General features: G+C 36.5%; 1 protein-coding gene across 10 annotated transcripts in view; it reads left to right on the plus strand.

Moving 5' to 3' along the window:
* The window catches only part of ADGRB3 (adhesion G protein-coupled receptor B3), a 448620-nt gene that overhangs the window by 192960 nt on the left and 232194 nt on the right, over positions 1-23466 (plus strand). For all 10 annotated transcript variants that reach the window (XM_038130254.1, XM_038130259.1, XM_038130260.1 and 7 more), the window contains 4 exons: positions 1619-1783; positions 3527-3691; positions 10302-10403; positions 10975-11081. In XM_038130254.1, coding sequence (XP_037986182.1) covers positions 1619-1783; positions 3527-3691; positions 10302-10403; positions 10975-11081 — 539 coding nt within the window. The remainder of the gene's footprint in view (positions 1-1618; positions 1784-3526; positions 3692-10301; positions 10404-10974; positions 11082-23466) is intronic.

Consider the following 23466-nt stretch of genomic DNA (forward strand, 5'->3'; position numbering starts at 1 on the left):
ATGTTTTCCTCTTCACATATAAACCTTTTATGATTAATGAGTGGAACTAGCATCCATGTTTGGAAAGATTTCCATTTCCTTCTGAATAAATTATCAGGGCTCAGCTTCATAGCTTCAGAGGCATCTGCATTGAGAAGTGGTTCACAACCAGGCATTACACGGAATATTTAATACAGAACTTCAGGGAAAAGCTTCGGAAAATCTCTTCCTTTAATTCACTGGTGCTGAGATCCTGGGCCCAGGATATGGATAGTATCTTTGAAATGTTCTGTTGGTAATGTCTGACATTAGCAAAATAGATTGCCTCCATTATTTACTGAACAGTGATGCACCCATACAGAACAGTATGTTTAATCACTAACTTTAAGATTCTTCTTTCTATTTTAGATATTAACACCATCAGCTTAGGGAGCTGCTATTCCAACTCCCCTTTAGAAGAATCCTGAAAACAGGGTTTGGCAAGTGCACCAAGTGAAATTCCTTGTTTGGAGTGGTGGTGCTTATATAGCACTAGTAGTTATAGAACCAGGTTTTCAAGGACGAGTATTAATCAAAATTATATTAGAACCTATATTTTGAGATTATATTTAACTGCAGGGGCAACGAGGAACTGATGATTGCCACAATCTCTATGAATGCAGGATCCTGAATTAGCACAATTAGTCATAACACATTTCATAATGCTTGCCTGTTTTTAAACATACTGCCTAGTCCTATTATTATTGATCATATAATTTTTAACTTGTATGGAAGCATAATTGCTTTATGTTTTTTCATTACCTTGGTTTTTAGTATTTTCATTTACCTCAAGAAGCTTTCTGATATACAAAATTATTAATAACAGTCATTAACCTCTACTCAGGAGAATATTCATCCAAACTCAAATGCATGGGCTAATACAAATTACGAAATACAGAGCCATTTCCACCATTTTCATTTTGTTTAGACATTTAACTTGTCGAGTTCAGAAAGAAGATTATGCAATATGCAAACACAGCAGCAGATCTGATAAGGAAGGAAGGCAGGCAGTTTCTGTCCTGCTACATTTTATCTCAAAAAAATGTTGAAGAACTGGGATCATTTCCCTCACAGGGAGGATGAATGATAAAAACATATTCAGCATTGTGAATACAGAGAAGAGAGACTGTATGTGAGGCAAAGTGGTAACTCCCGTTTTCCTTTTCCTGTTCAACTAAAGACTTCTAGCTTCACCGTCAGGACCAATAACATTATAATCTGACCTATCTGAACTATTACTGCAGCTCTTAAAAATCACTTCAGGGTTTATTTACGTGATACAAGGACTGCTCTCACTTTTGCCTAAAAAGACCAGTCTTTTTTATAAGGTCTTGTTTTTAATAAGACCCCTCAAAGCATATGTGACCAAAACAATTATCTATCCTTTTTTACATCAGTGTACTATTAGAGGAGATGGGATGCTCTTTACTTGAAGAAAAAGGAAAACAGTTTATATTAGTTTAAAGCCGCTGATAACCTTGGTTTCTGTATCTGATTGCCATAAGAAGCCAGGCTGGGCCCAGCCCGAGGGGCTGTGGTCACCTGCCCGGCTCCGGTGGTAACTCTGCTGTGTCCATCTCTTTTGCGGCCGCGGCGGCAGTGGACGGACAGTGGCAGGAGTGGAGCTCGTGGAGCCAGTGCTCGGTGACCTGCTCCAATGGCACCCAGCAGCGAAGCAGGCAGTGCACGGCGGCGGCCCACGGCGGCTCCGAGTGCAGAGGGCCCTGGGCCGAGAGCCGGGAGTGCTACAACCCCGAGTGCACCGGTGAGTAGCGAGCGGCTCCGGCCCGGGCGGGCACTGCGGCCTGCCCCGGTGGCAGCTCCGAGCCGGAGTGAGGCGTGCAGGGTGGGCTGGCCTCAGTGGGCTACAAGGGGCAGAGCAGCTGCTGGAACAAAAGTGATATGTATGAAATTGCCAATCAAATTGAATCAATAATTTGTGAGAGCCAAATTATGTTAAAAATAACAAAGTATAAAATTTATTTTGCGTTCGAATGACAAAATGTGGGTCAGCCATGAATCAGACAGAGTCTAGCCCGGGACTTAGGCTCTGGGTGTCATACACAGCTCTGAGCCCCTGCATGCATCAGAGTGGTAGCGGCACACCATAGCCGTGTCCGAGTCCAGTTCTTATACTCTTTTTCTTGCCACAGGCCAGGATGTCCTTTGTCCTTTTCTTAATCAAGTGAGTCCCAAAGCTTCTCCGGTTCCAGGATAATGCTGATGAAAGATGGTCCAGCTCTCAATGTCTCGGGAATAATTCATCGGTTCCTTGTCTTGTGCTAGACAGAACTTGAAAAGCCGCGTTTGCAATACACAAACCCCGTGTCTGGGGAGATATACAAGTTAAACAGTCCCTTACTGGAAATCCTTTACATGTTAAGGGATTTCCCAGAAACAGACTACAGGCCTGAATGGATTATCGTCGGATATGTCGTCCCCCCCCCAGTTGTCAGCAGCCAGGTGTGCCACTGATGTGGCAGTTAAGATTTCCGAAATTCTGTGCCACTTTTCCCCCTTCACATGTAAATGTGGTCATGCTATGTGTGGTATGTGTATGACAACAGGTTTCCCAACTTCTGCAAGCTGTCTCCCTTAGCTTTTTGGGAACTTGCCTGGGCAACCCTCTTGTGATAGAAAAATAAACCCTTAATTTTTATAGCTACTCCTAACTTGTTTTATTATTTCTCACATCTATAACTATATTATATTCATCATATTATTTCATTTCCTTATGAATTTTGACTCATTCATAACAAAAGTCACTGACTACAACACAAGAAGTTTCATGTCAAACTAAGGGTGAGAACTTCTTTACATTGAGGGTGGCAGAGCACTGAAGAGGCTGCCCAGGGAGGCTGTGAAGTGTCCCTCTCTGGAGATATTCAAAACACACCTGCAGGTGTTCCTGTGCCACTTGCTCCAGGTGACCCTGCCTTGCCAGGGGGGTTGGACTTCATGATTTCCAGAGGTCCCTTCCAACCCTAGAAGTTCCATGATTCTGTGACTCCCGGGTACTCATTCTTATTTACTGGATGATGAAAAAAGCTGAAGAATGTGCCCTGAAAGGCTGCATGAAGGCTGCACATCAGCTTTTTGGTTTTGTTGCTGTTTGAAGGACACTCAGCAATTTTAGGCAGATATTTTTGAAGCCTAAAGAAATTAAGTTTTCATGAACCTAAAAAGTAAATATATAAGAACTGATTCCCTTTTGGCCTGAGGCTACTTCATGATCCTCTGACACTACAAAAGCAGCCTTTCAGGGTGTGTAGATTCTGTACGGACTTACCTTTAAGCCTCATTTGCTCTGTAAGAACGTGTAAAAATCAAGATCTTAAAATATCGCACGCAAAAATATTTTTACTTAGTTTCTTTTAAGGGTACTTACGCATGTTTTAAATGTGTATTGTTACTGTACAACAGCACTATACAAATCAATTTTAAAAAAGAGTAATTCTACATTATGAATGTCATCATATCACCACTGCAATTGTATTTTTCCAAACAGCAAATGGCCAGTGGAACCAGTGGGGCCACTGGAGTGGCTGTTCCAAATCCTGTGACGGTGGCTGGGAGAGGCGGATAAGGATCTGTCAAGGTGCTGCTGTGACTGGGCAGCAGTGTGAAGGAACTGGAGAGGAAGTTAGACGGTGCAGTGAACAGAGGTGTCCTGGTGAGATGAAATTGCTGTTATTATTTACTCTACAGTAGGGCTTACTTTAATGACATTTTTAGGAAAGACAAAATCAATGTCTGTAGAGTAATAGCCATAAGGAGCCGTATCTGGACTTGCTTTAGACAAGTCACTGGTGCTTTTCTCAGTGGATTTCTGTTTATGCAGCTAAGTGCAAATGAGCCCTATTAGACATATGAGCAAAGCTTCAAGTTTTGAGCAAAGCAAAATACCATAGTAAAAATAGTCATTGAGAAATACTTGATTGCCTAGTAATGTCTATAGTATTTGGAGCAGGAACAATTTGCTACAGAAAATTTATTTGAATGCGCTGTATCTGAGAATATCAGGGCTGTTTTTGTAATCTGGAATTCCTTTTATCCAGTGTACAAGTGATGTCTCTAATACATTTGCGGTAAATTCCAGTGCAGTAAAAATAAGAGATAAAGTGAGCCTTACCATAGTGTAGAGAGTGAATGAATGAATATGCGAGCCACATTTTATAAAAAAGGAAAGTAATTGAAAGACACATCTTTCTATTATTAAGCATTAATATAATGCTTAAATATCACTTTTTTAATATAACGCTTTGTATCACTCTTTACTTTGCTCTCCCAACAGATTTAAGTCTTTCCCACTAAAAGCTAATAAAAGTGTACTTCTTCAAAAAAGAGCTTCTTCAAAAATGATGAATAAAGAATAATATCTCATGAATCAGATAGTATTTATCATAAACACACATTGTCCTAAAGTAAAATAATGTATTGTTTGATAGGTGAAAGATAAAAAAATAAGTAGTTAGTTTGTAGGGTAGGATGTTTTAGCCATCCACTTGGGAAATTATGTAATCTGAACTGCAAGCCAGGAAGCAGCAAAAAATCAGTCTAGCAATCTGACTTTTGGACATTTTTGCTGGCTGTGTTCTCTGGTGGTCAGAGCATGACTTAAATAGCAGGGATGCTTTGGGTCAGGAAATGAGAAATTTATCAGATGTGAATTTTATGTTATCAAGCCCATATTTTTCATAGGCAGCATATTGATCCCTTGACAGACATCAAGGAACAGTTTTCAAGGTACTTGCAGTACAGTAGAACAATTAGTCTCATTGCATTCGAAGAACAACAAAAAGACTATTTGTAGTTAGAAAGTTATAACACTACACTGTAGAAGTTAACTGAATTTAACTTTCTTTTTATAATGATCTCTTTAGTTTTAATAAAAATTTCATAATTTGAAAAGCAGTACAAAATAGTATTAGCATTGGATTCCTAAGCAAACTAATTTCCATAGGTAATGCAGGCTTCCTCTATAAAGCACAACACTAATAGAAGATTAATATGAATCTTCTCAATAAGCAGTCAGATGAACTAGATTCTGCTTATAAAACCATTCTTGAAGTAATTTGCAATTGTATATTTAAAAGTAAAACCATACTGCTGCAGTCCAATTTTCAAAGGTTGCCACCTGCTGTTAATAAAATATTTTACAGATGTATTTACAAGTCAAATGCACACAGAGCTTTATTTGGCATTTGGTGAATTTATCTATTTACTTGATTAATTTCAGATTAGATTTAGTGTGCTTACAGAAACTCTAACCTAAAGCACCTTTTAACAAGCTATGCTTGTGCAGACTGTTAGACATGAATTACAGATTTATTTGCCTCTAGACTGACATTTACTGAAGAGACTCAGATTTAAATGTAGAGATAATTTACCAAAAGTTTATAAAATTATATACAAATTACATTCAATAAACAAGAAGTATAATTGGAAAGTACTATACAGAGTTGTTCAAAGTATTAGAAGATTTCATTATTTTTTATGCATTTCTTCCTAGCCCTGAAGTAGCTCAGAAAAGCTATTTTTGTCTCAGTGGTTTCTTGTTCTATGTAAGCCACTGGAAAATGCAAGAAAACAAAACTGTTTATCCATTTTCTTGTATTAGCATTGCTTTGCATAAAACAAGATCCTCAGGTGCGTAGAACCATGTAATATTTTTGTTAAGGGTATTAAGCTGCACCTACTTTCATCACCCAGAGGTCTATAGACATACAATAAGTTAAATTATAGCTACTTTAAATTGTGTAAGCAAAAGGCTAAAAAAGCCTTTTTCTGTTACAGTGACTGATGTTAATAAGATGCTTTGCAAACAGAGTGCTTACTTGATAACTGAAAATCTTGCCTGGACATTCTGTAGTTTGAGCTCTGCATTATCTGAGCATTATACGAAATATTCTTTATAGTTTCTCAGTGCTTCAGGTTGCTGGGGCATGAACTGAATTACTTTCAGCAGCATTAAGAGAGGCAGACTCAGAAGTGCTGTCTGTGAGGAGAGGGTGTGAAGGGACGCAATGTCCCCAGGCAGGTGCAAAGGAGGGCTTTTTTGCTTTATTGCAAAAACCTGGCCTTTTTAAGCAATTAGCCAGTTATCAGCTACATAGATTAAAATCATAACAAATATAATTCAACCAACCACCATACACCACGATGTGAGCACAGGATGGTTACATAACTTGTTTTTTCTGCCTCTAATTCAGCTGAGTCACTTTCCCGTAGTCCTTTTCTGCTTAGCCAAAGTAGCAGGCCTGAGCCATGATTTTACAAGGCCTTCACTTTGTAAGGTTTTACCTATATGCAACAACTATCTGAAAATTGGTTTCTCAAAAAAGCTTGGTTTCTGAACAAATTTTTTTCATCTTTCTTTGTGATTTGTTTATATTCACAGCTATAAATTTTAAAACTGTTGTTTTTTCCTTCCATTATGTAATAATCTAGGAATGAAAACAAAGATCTGAAGATATTTTGGGTTCAGTTATTGCTGCTTTGTTGCATCCCAAATGTCTTAAGTTAAACCTCACTCCTAGTAGGTCAGCACTACTCTGCACTCAAAATATTTTTCTGTGAAGTATAACTTCAGAAAATTGGAAAAAAATCAGAGAAAGTAAAAAATGCTTTTATATTTGGTAAACAGCTAGTCACTCAGGAGTCACGGCAGAAAACTTACACAAGATGAATGAACACCATGTCTGTCCCATAAGAATGATGGAGACAGCTAGATAACAAAATAAAATGCATCTGATAAGGAATTGCATGGCAAGATGATTAGAAACTTGTAGAAGAATGTACAAGAGAAATAAGGCAATTTCCACCAAATGTGTCAGTAAAAATGAAGAGATGGGAGAACCAAAACCAAAGTGCAGTGTTATACAGAGTAGAAGACTTCTGTAAATTTATTTTTATAAAAGTAGGACTATGTTCTTATTACACCCAGAAGAATATATCCTATTTCAACAATACAGTATAGGTTTCCATAAATACCTAATTTCCTAATAGTTAAATCTATGTTAACTCTATACATGTTTCCAATATTAATACTTTACCTGGATTTTACTCAAAAAAGATTCTTAGCATTTTTCTTAAAAGCATATTTTCAGTAGTATAAAGCCTAATATGGGAGCACTTTAGACCAAAGTATAACTGAAGGCAATGCTAGACTATCTTGTTAGTTAACAGAAAGACAAGAGTGCACAACAACCAAAGATTGGCTAATCATTTCCCACCAATGATAGAAGTTTTTTTCACAGCACTATTAAATAGGTAAGATAGAATAGGAGAAGGGAGAAGATTCAAATAATTCAAATTATTCTCAGCTAAATAATAATATAAAAGCTTTGGGGAGTTTTTTTTGTCTCTGACTACAACACTATTCTATAAGACATCTGAAAGCTTTTTTCCTATTGCATTTGTTTATGATAATTTTGTTTGGGGCATTGAATTAGGATTCAAGAGAGGAGCTGTAGTTCTACCATCATTTTTGCTACTGTGTTCTGTAGGCTAACTTGTCTCACCCTTTCCTTACCCTTTCCCATATTTTTTATCTGCCTGTGTAGATGGTAAACTCTGTGAGGCCTCATGTGTCTCTTGCTTTGTGTGTGGTACTGAGCTTCCACAGATCCCAGTTGGGTTGATTGCCTCTGGGAGATGTGCGTCTTCTCTCCAGTAATGTCAGAAGAAGACTGTGCTTCCAGACCATTGACATTGTTGAATATTTGTGCTTAGGTGGGATAAATTCAGGCCTATCATTACAGGGGTGTAACGTGGTACTTTTGAGCACATGCTCTGTGTGGGAAGATGCTGGTGATTCACATTAAGAGTGAAAGAGGACTACCTTTTATTTGCCAATGATAGCAAATTTTACCTCAGTATTTGCTATTTGCTTCTAAATTCTAGTAGTTCTCTATGATTTTGTACAGTAAACTCATATTTATCTGTGGGTGTGTTATGAATTAATTGTGCCATAGTTACAGAAATGCTTGAACTGGTTCTGAGGATCAACAAGGGTTTTTTAACTCAGATATAGTACCACTCCAATGTGCCTATACTGCCTCCATGAGGGACATGGGTTGCAGCCTCACAGATGCTTTAATGTGGGTGAATGCCTGATGAGTAAGCTCTGCCAGATAGGTTTTAGCTTTAGGAAGAAGGAGTTTGCTTTTATCCGCAGCATTCCTTGATCCTTGTACAAGGCATTAAAAGGCCAAGAGTCAGCCAGAGACCAGGAAAGAGTCTTTGCTTCTGCCATGTTCCAGCTGCCTCCACACCTCTTTCCTGATGACTCTCGGTCTTGGGAGTGCCTTTTGCTTTCGAACACCGCATACAAGTGCATTGTTTGTCTCTGGCACTAGGTTAAAGTTTTCAATATAATCTTGAGTTCTGAAAACTTTAATTCAAAAGCACACTAGTACCCTTCCAAGCAGATGAGAAATCTTTGATATTACCTGAGGCTTGCTAATGTAAAAGAGAAAATATGGTGTATTGAAGCGTGCATATAGATGCATGTATATATATATATTTTAAGCAAAACAACTCACATGTAAGATTCGGTATGTGGAGAGAAGAGTTTTAGTTCTGAGAATCAGCACCTAAAGTGCTGATTAGTGAACACAACACATTTGAAATGGCCACAGCTGCATAACAAATATAGTTCTCAGAGAGCTCTAAGCTCTAGCAAATTTATGTAATTTATAATATAACCTCCTTATTATGTTAATTTACGCTCCTCAAAACAGAACATTTCTTTTGTTTATGAGGTCATAATAGAATGGTAATTGCTTTTGCTTATGTCACCAGATGGCTTATGTTTATCAAAATCTGTTTTTTCCCAGTGTATCACTGTCCTGATGCAATCACTCTGTGGGCATATCTGAAGCAGGGCTAGTATTCTAGATTATGAATTTAACTGACTTTCTTTGGGTTTTGCCATTAATGGATCTCTTGGCGTTTTAAGCAGCACCAACTGTCTTGATTTACGATTCAGGAATGCTGATGGTGAGGCAAATTTAGCAAGCAATTTTTCTGCCCAACTGTGATTCATATTAGTATTACTGAGCCATCTGCTAGGTATTCTTTGTCCTCTACAAAGAGAGGGTACAGCGTTGTGCAAAAGTCTACTCAGTTCCCTTGCTCACACTTCCGTCAGCAGAAGTACAAAACAGGGAAGATGGACGATTTTATGGGTTAGATAATGGGATGGGCAAAATCTGTAGTCTGTTCCTGCCTCTGCTAGAGATTTCCCATGCAACCATGAGTGAATCATTGAATTGCTTTCTGCCTTATCACACCATCTGCTAGAATGAATTTTCTTTCTCTTTTCTTTTCTCTTGTTTTGTAACCACTTTGCTGTAATACAGCAGGGTTACTTTTTTTTCTGGAAATACATTTAATAATAAACAATTCCTGATTTTCTCCACTGAACTTGGAGTGAATTAGATTTCATTAACTAACATGTCAGTGATGTGAGTTGTGAGATGACTACAGCCAGATGTTTTTTGTGCTAATCTAGTTTACTCAAAAATCATAAACTGGAATATACACTAACATACAAAGAACAAGATTAATCCGCTGTTGTGACCATGTGAAAATAAAACATTAAGCATTTGCTGAAGTTTATTTTACCCCATGCAGTTCTGTTAGTACAAAATTGTGACAATATTTTTCCCTTTAAATGGTGTTGCAATAACCAGTAAAAGGTTATTTTGCTTTATAGACATTCAGTCCCACATTATTGATTATACTTTCTTAATTACCAGCTTGTACTGAAACACTTTTCAAAGAAATAACCGGGTTTTGTAATATCCTTCAGAATACACAATTCTCATTTAACACCTTCAGCACATTTAATGTTTCAACTGTCTTTTCAGAACTTATTCTTTCACATAAAGATTCAATTTTAGAAAAATCTTTACGAATTTTGGTTTAAGATTAGCATTATAACTTACCACAGTTAAAGTCTCATCATCTTCTGATAGCTTCTTAGTGTTATTGATCAAAATAGAGCAACAAGGAAAGAATCAAACCTGTTAACATTGTAACTACAACCTAAGAAGTGCTTGCTTGCTGGGGAGAATAAAACCACAGCTTATATGAAATAAATGCCATCACAAAGACAGATATGCAAAATTTCAGGCTTCTCATTTTCTTACTTCAAACTTAAAATTAACTCATGTTATGTTAACATATGCATCTCAGGAAAAAGTAGGATGAAATGGAACACTTATTTTTCTGATATAAAATATGTTTCTATTTAAATTCTCATTTATACATGACAGCACCTTATGAAATATGTCCTGAAGACTATTTGATGTCAATGGTGTGGAAAAGGACCCCAGCTGGGGACATGGCATTCAATCGATGTCCTCTCAATGCCACAGGTACAGTATTACTTTGAAATCTTATGATGATAAAAAAGGGGAGAATTATTTTGCTTTGTGTCTTAGATAAATTATTACTAGACTCATATAAATATGCATATATGTGAATATATCTGTATAAACCTCACATATTGACTTATGCATATGCATGCAAATATACACATGTACATATCATGTCTCTTACGGCTTACATATTTGCATGGGTCTGTGGTGTATGTACATTTATCTGTATATATACAAATATATACATGTACATATGAGTGTTATAGCCACAAAGAAAAAGCTGACAAGAAATCAATTTGACTGGATCTATCAGGCAAAGTGATGAAAATGAGGGAGAGCATAAACTCTATTTAATTAAGGAAACACTGCTAAAAAGCAATAAAGTAAACATTGAATTGTGTTTCAGGATCTTATACTCTTATACTACTCTCTATACAGCGATGATCATTGCATGAAATTGTTTCTGTGTGTGCCTTTAAAATAGCATGAAATATAGATTAAATAAGGTTTATACTTTCCAGTTGCTCTCACTTATATAAATATTTTCTGTCTCTTTTGTGTCTTACAGGCACCACTAGCAGACGCTGCTCTCTCAGTGTTCATGGAGTGGCCTTTTGGGAACATCCAAGCTTTGCTAGATGCATATCAAACGAGTACAGACACTTGCAGCATTCAGTAGGTGCAAAGTCAGCTTTAGTACTTGCTCTGTTTATTCATTACTAATCATTGGCATAAAAAAGAAACTTACTTATTTACTTTTAGGTTTCTGTTAAGCAATACCAAGAGGAAAACAGATCTGAGAAAGAATAATTTATGTTAATGGATATTATTTTGATATCTTGTATAATGCTGGTGTTTGTGAAATAAGCCTTGTTTTACTATAGAAGTGGAAAAATGAATCAGATTCCCTTCTTTCATGTGCGCTGTGTGAAATTTTTGTAGGGGTCAGAGGCAAGACATATTTTAGTTTATTAAAAAATGAGATGTGAATAAATGAGATTTACTGGAAGAGCAACTTGATGAGAATTCTGTAATACTGTGTATTCTTTAATTGCAGAGTAGGAATGTTTCTTTTTGCTCTCAAATTTAGAATTTCACCTTTGAATGTAACACTAGGAAATGATTATGGGATAAATCTATCACAGTGTCTTGGAAAAGGTAAAGTAACTCCAGATGAAGAAATACTATGTGAGTTTTTTTCAAAAAGCCTAACAAAAATTTACTTTGCAAAGCATAGGCATTATAAAATTATCTACTGCCTAAACATGTTTATATGGATAGATGTAATACATAGTGTATATTGCTTTATAAATATGTTACGATGGTATATATTAGGTATATTCGTTACCCTCTATGTCCCTAGCTGAAGCATTCAGCCAGGTTAATACTATAGTGGGAAATGAGCCTTTGAAGATTCTCATGGACAATGGGTTTTCCCTGCATGATATATTCTACTGACATTCTTATTACTCTGCATCCTTTTCCAAAGGCCACTTCTCCGTTTATCATTCAGCAGAGGCGCACTAATACAGCTCTGTGCTTCATAACTTCCCAACTTCTCAACCAAGTGCAACACTTCTGTAACATGTTTAAAATTCTTTGCTGGCTTGAAAAGCAGTAGCCTGGCTGCCGTTCCTCAAATCTGGATTGCTACTTAGAGGAGATTTTGATTAATTCCTTTGAGCTGCATTTCTGTTTTGTTAGACCCAATTTATTTGAGGCCTGGGATTCAGTTTCAGGGTAGGCAAAAGATAGGACGGAATAGATTGTCAAAGGAATTTTCCCCGCTACGCAGAAGCTTCTATTTTTCACAGCTGCCTTCATGTTTATCTGTCCCTTTAGTGTTCATGTTCAAAAAACACATTAAGTTGGCTGTAGTATTTTTGCATTTAATAATTTTGGTATTTGTTAGGTCTATGCTAGCTTGCAGATCAAACAATGTGAAATGCTGTTTCATGCTATTCAGTGGTTTGACTTACCTGGCTTTGGGAGGCAATGGTAATTTTTCAAGAACCACAAGTCTGACTTGTTGGACAAAACACATTTCTAACCTAGAGCAGATTTATCTTTTTTTCTATATTTACTTTTTGAAATATTAATTATAAGTTAATTACACTGTGAGATATTCTTTCTGCCAAAGAACATTTGAAATTGGTAATGCTTCTTTAAAATTACAGAAGCACCTAAACATATCTTTTTGCTGCACAAAATATAAGTCTAGCTCATGTGCATACAAATTAAAGTGGACTTCTTTTACACTTGGGAACTGTTCACAAAGAAAATTGGTCTGTCTTACATCTTTCTGCCTCTCAAAGTGAACAACGCAGCATATTTAAAGAATCAGAGAAAATAGAGGTAAAGACCTATAAGGTCATTGCCCTGCAAATGTAGGCTTGTCCCCCCACGATACATATGTCAGTTCCATAAATCCCTGAAAATAGGGCTTTATAAGGAAGCTGCTGACAGACGGTGTTGCTATAATAAATATGTGTGCTTATGAAAGCATGTATGAGTTGTCTCAGTGTGCTTAACTTACCAATAAAGTTATTTTACCAATGCAGACCAGGAATAGAGTGGGGTACCACTCAGTTCTCTGAATATTTCCATAAAATCTGAGCTGAATCTCTTTCATTTATTATCTGAAATATATAAAGGAAAATCAGATGCACAGTCTTCAAAAAAATTATGTTCCTAAGGCTGATATAAAGCAGTTGATATCCATAAATACAATATTTAATACATTAAAGCACAGAAAACAGACAAGTCCCTGTCTTTATGCCCTCCAATCAAGCTGCATATGATCTAGAACCAGAAATCACTTAGTCAAATTCACATTATGCTGTACCTAAGAAAATATTATCCAAAGAAAAATGTTCAGTATGATGGAAACCAGAGAAGATTTCCTTGGCCATAAACCCTGCTAACCTGACTACACAGGTGCTGAACTGGAAGCTCACAGTTGTACTAGTAAATAAACTTAAGTTTAAAAGCCACCCTTGTAGTCATCTGCAGTTTAACTGTGTATGCGTTAGCATGCTCCCTGACCATTTCAGACCATACCACTGAAGACTCTCCCAAACAATGCCTACCATCCTTTAGAGGATAGCATAGCAGAGAGGCCATTGTCAGCAGGCAATAAAACATGATTTTCTGGGACAGAGAAGAGATATAGAGTTTAATGTGAGGAAACCACAGTTCTTTGCTATATATAGTGTAGAATTTTACCACAGAACCACAGGTGATTGACCCCTGAAGACTGTTTCCTCACCACTTGCAACTACTGTTGATTCACTGCCTCATGCACAAAGCTCCTTGTATTTTTGCAGTTTTCTCTATTACTCACCTGGAATTGACATGGGAAAAATTTAAACCCTTAATAAGCAGTATTAGTGAAGCTGAAACCCAGTTAGTGCTAAACCGAGTTAGTGCTGTGTTTTTCAGCTTGACTCAAGACTTGTACTGAGACCAACATGATAGCTCTGTAAATCATGATAGAATGGCACCGTATTTTAATCTTAAAATCCATTTGAAAGTCTGTTTGTAAAGATGGAGAGTCATTAATGCTAAAAATACACCCATAAGGCTAAAGATAATATACTTTGCTCGTAATCCCCAGCGCCATGAATAACATGGCTTTTTCCAGTCACTTACAGAATGTGCCAGGCAGAATTACTGCCTCTACTGCATGCCCTGGTGCTTCACATGAAGGTTATGGCACCTCAGAGGAAAATGGGGTTGAGTTACATTGTCTGGACTCATGGACCACTTTTTGATACATGTATCAATATTATGCTTTAATATTCTATTGCAACAGTTTCAGAATAATTTCCAGTCTTAAATGAATATATCTCCTCAATATATTTTTGAGATGAGTCTGTACTACATCTGCATTTTTTGTTGATGGAGAACTGAGACCACTTAAGCAGGAAATTTCTCTCAAGTCTTCTGGATTAGTGCCTAGCCACTCTTCCTTCTTAATGTTCCTGCATGTCCATGGGACAACTCAGAAAATTCCTGGTATAGTAAAAATATAACAAACACAAAGCCTCTAAAGAGACTATGCACTTGAACATGATGAAATGGTAGAGGGGTATGGTTTGACTTGTGGAGATCAACACTCAATTTATGTCTTTCAAGGGCACTGTGTCCTACATGATAGGAGTTTGAGAAAAAGCAGTTTAAGAGAATGATGAATGTCAGCTGTGTTACAAATGTACAGCCTGTATGTCTGTTAGTTTATTTTACCTTGTGCACTGTAGTACAGCTTCCTTTTAAAGCTAGACTTGATAATTAGATCTCTTTGAATAACAGAAACAATTAGTCATAAACAATTTATCCTGCATTTGGTACAAATCAATCATCAAATTAATTCAACAAATACTGTTTGACCAGCTTTTACAGCTGGTTGACTAATGAGAAAATTTATTCACTGAACATATTAAGGGACAAAAATGCCCAAATCCATGAAATAAACCTTTAGGAAATTATTTGCTTAACTGTACTAATAATATTTAAAGAACCTAGTTAGGATTATTCTCCCTAAAGCACCATAAGTGGAAAATTTAGAGTGATAAATAGGTAGGCTTTGCCTCCTGGACCTAGAGAATCAAGCAATAACTTAATGAGCAGAAAGAGAAACATCACAGATCATATACCAAATTTTGTTCTGGTTTTCCTTCATTGTCCTAATGTGTTTAGGACACACAATAGCTGCAGTGTCTGCAGCTTTGCATTAAGAAAATGTCCTTAGTCAAGCACGTTGTCTTGAGTCTGTTACCAGTCATTGTAGCTGAGAAGAATGTTTTGCCCAATCATGTGCAATTTTTTGAATGTATTCTTGAGAAACAGGGGATTATAACAAGAAATTCTTCCAAGTGTCTTTTTTATTGAGGATGGAAATGAAGTCATAAGGTTTAATAAACTCTAGTGGATATCCTTTCTTCAGTTCCTTCTGGAAAGTTCTTAATCACATACTGATCACCAGAGTTTTGTTAATAGTGAGGAATTTCCTTCCTTTCTTTAATTCAATATTAAATTCTCAGAATTTGGAGGATTTTTCCTTTCTATAGGATAGACATAATTTGGGTTTTCAGACCATTTTACCAAATCAATTACTTCTATAGCAGAAGTTATGGACCTTCCTGAAGCCTGTTTTCTCTTTCTACCTTTAGCATATAGTTTGATTTTCTGAAAACTGAACTACTTCAGTCTAACTAACATATTTTAATCTCTTTAAAGTGTATCTGTTGCTAGCTTAATGGACTGTTATATGTAGAAAGGCAAATTAGATGATGATCTAATGACCCAAACATAGTCTGTATAATATTACAAAGTATGTTCCTCATTGCTCATTATCTTCTTTTGATCTGGAAGCAGAAAATTATATGCCTAATTATTTCACATAGAATTGTGTACTTTACCCAATACTTAGCTAGTCTGGACTAATGTCTTCTGTGGTGCAGTTTGAGGTTTTTTTACTTTATTCAGATAAATAGGGTAAAATCCTTCCTGAGACTTAGAAATTTATTTGCACTGTGTTTATGAGTGATTGCAGGACCAAGAATAGAATCAGTGATTAGGACCCCACAGGCCTACTTCAGATGGTATCCAAGGAAAAAAATTGCTGAAATGCCTCAAATAGGAGTACATTTTGCTTTCATACTCTCTTGAAGCCTATTGAATTTGGTATGGTACAAGCAGTAAGACTAAGAAGCAAGACCTCTGAATTAGGAACACCCTACATTATCATGCTTCCAAGAAGTATAAATAAAGAATTCTTCATGTATTCTTAATGCAGTGTGTGGATAATAGCCACCTAAATTAGAAAAAAACACAGCAAAATAAACAAAACTAAACTAAACTAAACTAACTGAAAAAAGAAACCACTCGCCTCATCCCCAAGTGTCCAAAATCTAAAAAACAGGAAAGAAAAAAATTGAATGGGGACTAATGAAAAAAATTAAACTGAGATTCAAATAGTTAGGTGTGGAACAGCGATGAGATTTCACATTTTATGAGCTTTCTAAGAATTGAATATTGAAGCCTTTCTGACCATTTTTTTATGAAAACCATTAATTCATAAAATCTTACCGTGGAGCTTTAGGAATTGATTTTGTGAAAATTAAGGAAATACTTGAATACACAGGTTATTTCTTTTTTCTACTCTGTTAGGCACTCAAACTAAGCAATAGGATTTATTGAATTACCAAAAAAAACCCAAAAAAACCAAAAAAATATAATTTTGTAAGGGATCGGCTTAAAAAAAGTATTAGTATTAGTAATGTATTATTGTCTTACCACACACTGGTCTGCACACACTTTTGCCTAAAGTGAGTTTTAATCTATATGTCTTTTGCATGCTCTAGTTTGGAAGAAATTTGAACTACATTCATAAATAACAGTGAAGACTAAAGCCTGTTATCAAGAAACCTTGCTCCTGAAAGACATCTCCAATAGTATCAGAAAATCTCTACTAATACAGGCCCTTTTATAAACCTGTGTATCACAGTTTTCTAGCCTGGATGATGAAATTCTATGTTTAGTTGCTGTGATAAAAATAAGTCAGTGTTTTCATAGAATCATAGAATGGTTTGGGTTAAAAAGGATCTTGAAAACCATCTAGTTCCATTCCCCTTGCCATAGGCAGGGCACATTCAGAAGATCAGGCCTCTCAAAGTGCCATCCAGCCTGGCCTTGTACATCTTCAGGGACAGGGAATCCAGAACTTCTCCAGGCAACTTGTTCCAGTGCCTCACCACATTCACAGTCAAGAATTTCTCCCTAATATCTAATTTAAATCTAGCCTCTTTCAGTTTTAAGCTGTTCCTCCTTGTCCTGTCACTACATATTCTTGTAAAAAGGTACTGGAAGGATACTATAAGATCTTTCTAGAGCCTTCTCCCCAGCTGAATAATCCCAACTCTCTAAGCCATTCCTCACAGGACTGGTGCTCCATCTCTCTGATCATCTCCGTAGCCCTTCTCTGGACTCACTCCAACAGGTCTATGCTCTGCTTATGTTGGGGGTCTCAGAACACAGTGCCACTTTTAGTGATATAACACCTAATATAACATGCATTCATGCATAATGGGCTGCTTTTTATCAGAAAGTCAAAAAAGTAAAATATCTCTTAACTCTTGGGAGTTAGGAAATAAAAATCTACATATGAATTACCACATTGATGTCAAAATATTAGCACTTACAAAGGAACATGGGAACTTATGCAGGTGAATCTTTACATACCAAACTAATAATATAGCCATAAAAATGCATTTCTGCTGCTTCTGCTCATACTATAATTTTGTTTCAACGTTTTTCACAGCAGCGTTATTCACAATTTTGCAAGTGCTTGGCTAAAATATAATTTGATAAAAAGAGCTTTGAGGTGAATAATGATTTGCTCAGCTGCAGCTCATTAGAGATGATTTTGTTTTTCCAAATTATATTACAAGGGCAGCGTATCAGCCTGTCCATGTACTTCTCACTGAAATGACTGCTGTACTCGGAGGAATGAAAGGCTTCCTACTAAAAAATTTACTGCTCCTTTGTTTTGCTAGTTTAGTGCTTCATATCTTTTTATATAGCCACGGAGCAAAGCAGCCAGGCTTAGTTTTATAGATTTGAATGCAGAGGCCTCAAAAACAACATTTTGCTTCTTCCACAGTCTATACTTATATTGGTATATGCCAGCTATTCCTCTTCACCTTCACAGATTTTGATAGGCAGGGCTGTCAATAAATGATCTGCTTTCCTTTCCTTGATTCCCTTGTAAGGCCAGAATCTGCAGCTCTGTTGTGTCATTTCTGTTATCTTGTCTGGAGGAATACAAACTTTTCTCTCATCAGAGAACAACTGATCAAGAGATTGTGCAGGCAACAGTTTTCTCCTGCCTCACTAACATTTTCCCATTCTACACAGGAGAACATTAAAACTTCAGGGAAAAAAAAGTTTGTCACTGTTGACTCGATGGTGAGGGCACTCTACAACTACTTGAAAGGTCTCTTCTCCCAGGCAACAAGTGACAGTATAAGAGGAAAGGACCTTAAGTTGCACCAGGGAAGCTCTAGCCTAGATATTAGGAAAAGTTCTTTCTGGAAGAGATTGTCAAGCCCCAAACCCTGGAGGTATTTAAAATACATACAGATGTGGCACTTGGGGACATGGTTTAGTGGTGGATTTGGCAGTGCTGAGGTAACAGTTGGACTCAATGATATTAAAGGTCCTTTCCAACCTAAATAATTCTAAATAATAAATAACTATGATTCTGTGATCTTGTCAACATACACATGCACCTCAGTCTTAGAGACACTATACAGTAGGAGAAAACATTTGTCGGCTTTTCTGCACAAGCACATCATAACTTAATTCAACCTGGGGAGTTCCTTTTCTTCCTTTATGCTTTGGAATATCTGTTTTTTAATGGCCAACCAATCCTACTTGTTAAATTAAAATAAAAGTCCCCACTATCATTTCAGGGTCCAGAATAATTTTTCCATATCTGGAACATACACATAGATTAATAAGTGTGTTAAATGAAATGTGCTCCTGTGTTTGCTGCTGCTGCTGCTGTGTCTTCTGCAGTAGTGAGCAACTGAGTGTTCCCTGATCACATCGATATTCCCAACCAACCAACCAACACTGCAGCCACAAATGAACTTCACTAAAGTATGGCCAGAGGTAAAACAATAGAAAGCCACTTAAGAGCTTGGTAAAGAAAGATTTAATCTAATTTTTCCTTAAAGTCCACCAGAACTGCTGGAACCTCCACTCCAATTGAATGTGGCACTGGCTGCAAAATGACTGCAAGAGTTTGGCTTGGCAGCAGGAGACAAATAAATGGTCACAGCATCTTATACTTACAATTATTTCCTTCTTTTTGTCCACTATTTCATTTGCTGCATTCCCCCACCATGGTTTATTAAGTACATGAGGGTCAAAGGATTTTTCACTTGCCCAATACTTTATGCAGCACATCCATGCAGAGATCAGGACTCCCAAATAATGATAATTTCCTTGAAAAAAACTTCTTGGTTATTCTTGCAAATAAAAGGCAGTGTCATGGAAATGACTGTATGGAAGCAAAATGATATAAGTATAGAAAAATAAAATCAAATAAGCATTTCAATTTAAGCATTTATCAGAGCTTTATGGTTTAGGGACATGTACTTACAAGGATGACCATGTAGCATAAAAAATGAAAGACAGCTCATTTGTAGTACATCCTTTTGTGACCTGTAGCCTCAGCCATTCAGTCACTATGGAGAACCAGGAGACTTTACCCCAAGCAATGTTATGTCTGTCATAAAATGAAAACAACCCTCTCAGAGTCGTCATTCTCTTTTTCCTCTCAACTCTTGCTCTTGTCAGGTTGCATTATACATAGATAACACAAATCTTGAAGACATGCCCTCTGGTTAAAAACAGAAACAACAGTAACAACAACAAGATCTCTCACACACCATGCCAACATGAGCCAGATTTAATCACAGATAATTGAGACATTTAAGAGGAGTGCTTAATAAAATAATAATACAAGCCCTGGTCAACAAACATAAAAATGAGTATAAGAAAAAAGGTGATCTGTTCAATGATTATTCATTCCTAATCCTGAGACTCATTTGTTATTCTACTGAGAGCAGTCTTATTTATTCAAAATACCCCTTAAAATATGGATCCATGCACAAATCAAAATACTGAAAATGTGTAATTACTTTCTCTCTGTTACCTATTTAGTGGCTATAGCTCAAGGATTAGAATTGGCAATATTGATGACGATGATGATGATGAATATGACTATGATGATGTTGATTAAAAACAGGAATTATGTAATGGGCTAAAGTGGAAAAAACTCTCTTAAACAACATAGTAGGAGTCTTCTTGTAAAAGAGGGCAGAGAAAAATGGTACAGAAAGGGTGAAGCATTCCTCTGTGCACATTCTTCTAAAAACATGTTTGACCTCCACATACTAGATTTTTTTTTCAAAGATTCTTCTGTAAACCTGATCACATATGGAAGAGCACATGCAATTTCATCTGTGCAGATATTCAGTTTGCCTGAGATTAATGTCTAAAACAGCAAAGGATTCTGTGTGAACGATCCACCTTTTTTTCTCTAAAACCAAACCCCTATTTTAGGGAACATTTTGCTTAAAAATATTTGGAAGTATGTGACAGTGGCATGATTGTTTCAGTATAATGAAGTGATCCTAATTTTTGTTCCATCTGTATACATTTTAAACAAGTTCCCTAAAGCATGAGGTTGTAGTGGTTTCAGCTGAGTGCGCAGAGGCCCAGATTGATTACACAGTTTCTGCAAAAACTTGGTTCAGAAGATTGCACGCCATGATTGTATAAATGCAGGAAGGCTAAAGTTCAGTTTCAGGGCACTCCTTAAATTTTGGTTTTCTGATTGGGATAAATTATAGGAGGCTTTAGTTGGGGTTTCAGAACATTAGCAGGGATGTATTACAGAATTACAGAACTGAAAGGAAATTCATGAGATCGTCCAGCCCAAATTTGTGTCTTATCAGAATCAGCTATACTTGTGTTATTCCAGCTTTTTATTTTTCTTGGCTGTAATCAAGGCCTCCAGTATGGAAGTCTGCATAGTGTGTTCAGGTAAACTGTACATCATTTCCTTTGCAGTTGTAAAGTTTTCCTTAATTTATATCCTTAATCTTCCTTGACACAATGTATACAAATTACTTTTTCCCTTTACTGCTGTACACAAAGGGAATGTATGATTGCCTTCTTCTTTGCACAAAATGTTTATTTAATAGTGTGTTATTGTGATTGAAATTGAGACTACTAACTAATTTCAGTGATGAAAAAGTGGAAAATTACTTTGTATTGCTTGAGGCACTTCCTTCATAAAATACTGAATATATAGAAAACATCTCTTGCATGACATTAGGTTATAAATATTTGAATGCATACCTGAAGATGCATAGCCCTATCTTTAGACTTTATTCTGTTTCTTTTAAAAGATGGATGAAATTATATTCTCAAATGTTGAAACAGCCTGAAAATAGACCAACAGATTGTAAATAATTTATTATATTGAGGGAAAATAAAGTTCTGTGCCAAAACAGGTAAAGGACTGTCTGTTGATTATCAAAAAAAAAAAAAAAAAAAAAAGCCTGTAATGAAGATTTTGTCAAAAATGAACAACTTTCTTACAATGACATCACATTACAGGTGTGGTGTGAATATTCTTACAATTTCTGTATCTAAAGAGCACTGTATTTTACAAAATACTAGTCTTGGGTTCTGAAGTTAAAAAGCCAAGGGATTTGCAGATTATGAGCAATTTTAGGATATATTTTTATTTCGAATGATCTTTTCTCACTTCTTTGTAGGGCTTACTAATTTGGGTTCTTACAGTTCCCCCTACCATAAAATGTGTTAATGACATCATTAGTAATACCTGGCTATGAATCCAACATCGTCTTAAAAAAATAATGAAAAATGGTTGATGGTGTAGTTGCTCTTCAAATTAATAATTCTTTTCAGTCTTTTATAGGTTTCTTGAGGGTTCATTGTTTTCTGTCCTTTTAAACTACATCTAGCTGTTAAGTCTGCAGTAATTATTATGCAGTAATAAATTGTACTCCAATGCAAACAGCCTAGGAGATCTGACTTTGTAAAGAGGCATTTTTATTATATCAGACTTCCTGATAAATCAGGGGACAAAGGCAGCTGGACCCTGTGTCAAAGTCCAGTTAAACATTTCAGTAATTTTTCAAGTATGCAGCCCCACAGTGCAGGCTGATAGCGGCTGGGCTGACTGAAGTGTCAGCTTAACAGCTGCTTCATTTCACTATCTCTTGGCTCATAAACTTTATTTTTAATGAGCCTGCCTGTAGGACCACTAAAAAATGACCTTCACACAGGGCCTAGAGTGGTGACCAAAATAGCTTTCTTGGGCAGTGCGTAATATCACAGTGACCGTAGCACGGAAAATAAGCAGTATGGTGAGAAAGATGTTATACTCAGTACTGATGAGAATATTCTGTATTTTCATGCAGAAAGATTATTGTGATAGCTGTGCAATAATTCACTGTCTTCAATTTATACTAATCTGAACGTCTTCAGTGGTTTTAATGGTATTGTGCCAGTTTACATCAACTGATTGAATGGCCTGTGATTTTAAAGTTGTGTTTAGGAGTTGTAAGCTGTCTTACAACAAGAAAATACATTACATAATAAACAGATAATAAAGAGGATGTTAATTTTTCCCTGCACATTGTTTACTGGTCTTAGAAAAAAATTCTCTTAATTAATTCTAATTTTCACCACTTTTTTTAGCTTAACACTAGTCTTCAAAAAAATTCTCTTAATTAATTCTAATTTTCACTACTTTTTTTAGCTTAGTACATTGCAACCTTCTGTTTTGCTATGCTGTTTGTAAGGATATGCTGCTAGTCTAACTCAAAGCAGTGTGGGTCTGGAGAAGTAGCTAGGGACTGGGGAAAGGAACTTCCATGTTGGAGCTTGAGAGGATGAAAAGAAAGGTGCTCTTGGAGCTGTGTATGAGTGGTGTGTATGAGGGAGAAAGGATCCTTGGGCTGGGAAATCAAGCTTTCTGGGTATGTCATTTAACCAAAAAAGAGTTCCAAACTGAGCTGTAGTTTTTAAGAGCCGGTAAATTCTGATATACTTTAAATCATCTGCATCACAATCATGGCTACTTTAGAAGCAAGTGTAATAACTTAGTCCTGTGACATTGTGGGCACTTGCTGGACATTTTTTATCATTGAGTCCAAAGAGCAACCAAAATGTCTTCCTGAAAGTACTAAAGGCCATACTAAAGCTCCCACTTCTGCTGTTAGAGATCTGCAAAAAAACCCAGAGCCTTACTTGTTTGAAAGTATTAAAACCTGTCAAAAGTAGGATCATTTCAATTTATTGTTTGCATTCCAAAAGCAGCTGAGGCCAAGACTTCTGTGGGCTTTGTAAATCCCAAAACCATCCACAACTTAGCCCCTGCCATCTTTAAAATGTGAATTTAAAGTCCTGCAGGAGCATGGAAAAACAAATGGGAGGTAAACATACAGATGAG

Source organism: Motacilla alba, chromosome 3 (assembly GCF_015832195.1).
Source record: "Motacilla alba alba isolate MOTALB_02 chromosome 3, Motacilla_alba_V1.0_pri, whole genome shotgun sequence".
Classification (NCBI taxonomy): domain Eukaryota; kingdom Metazoa; phylum Chordata; class Aves; order Passeriformes; family Motacillidae; genus Motacilla; species Motacilla alba.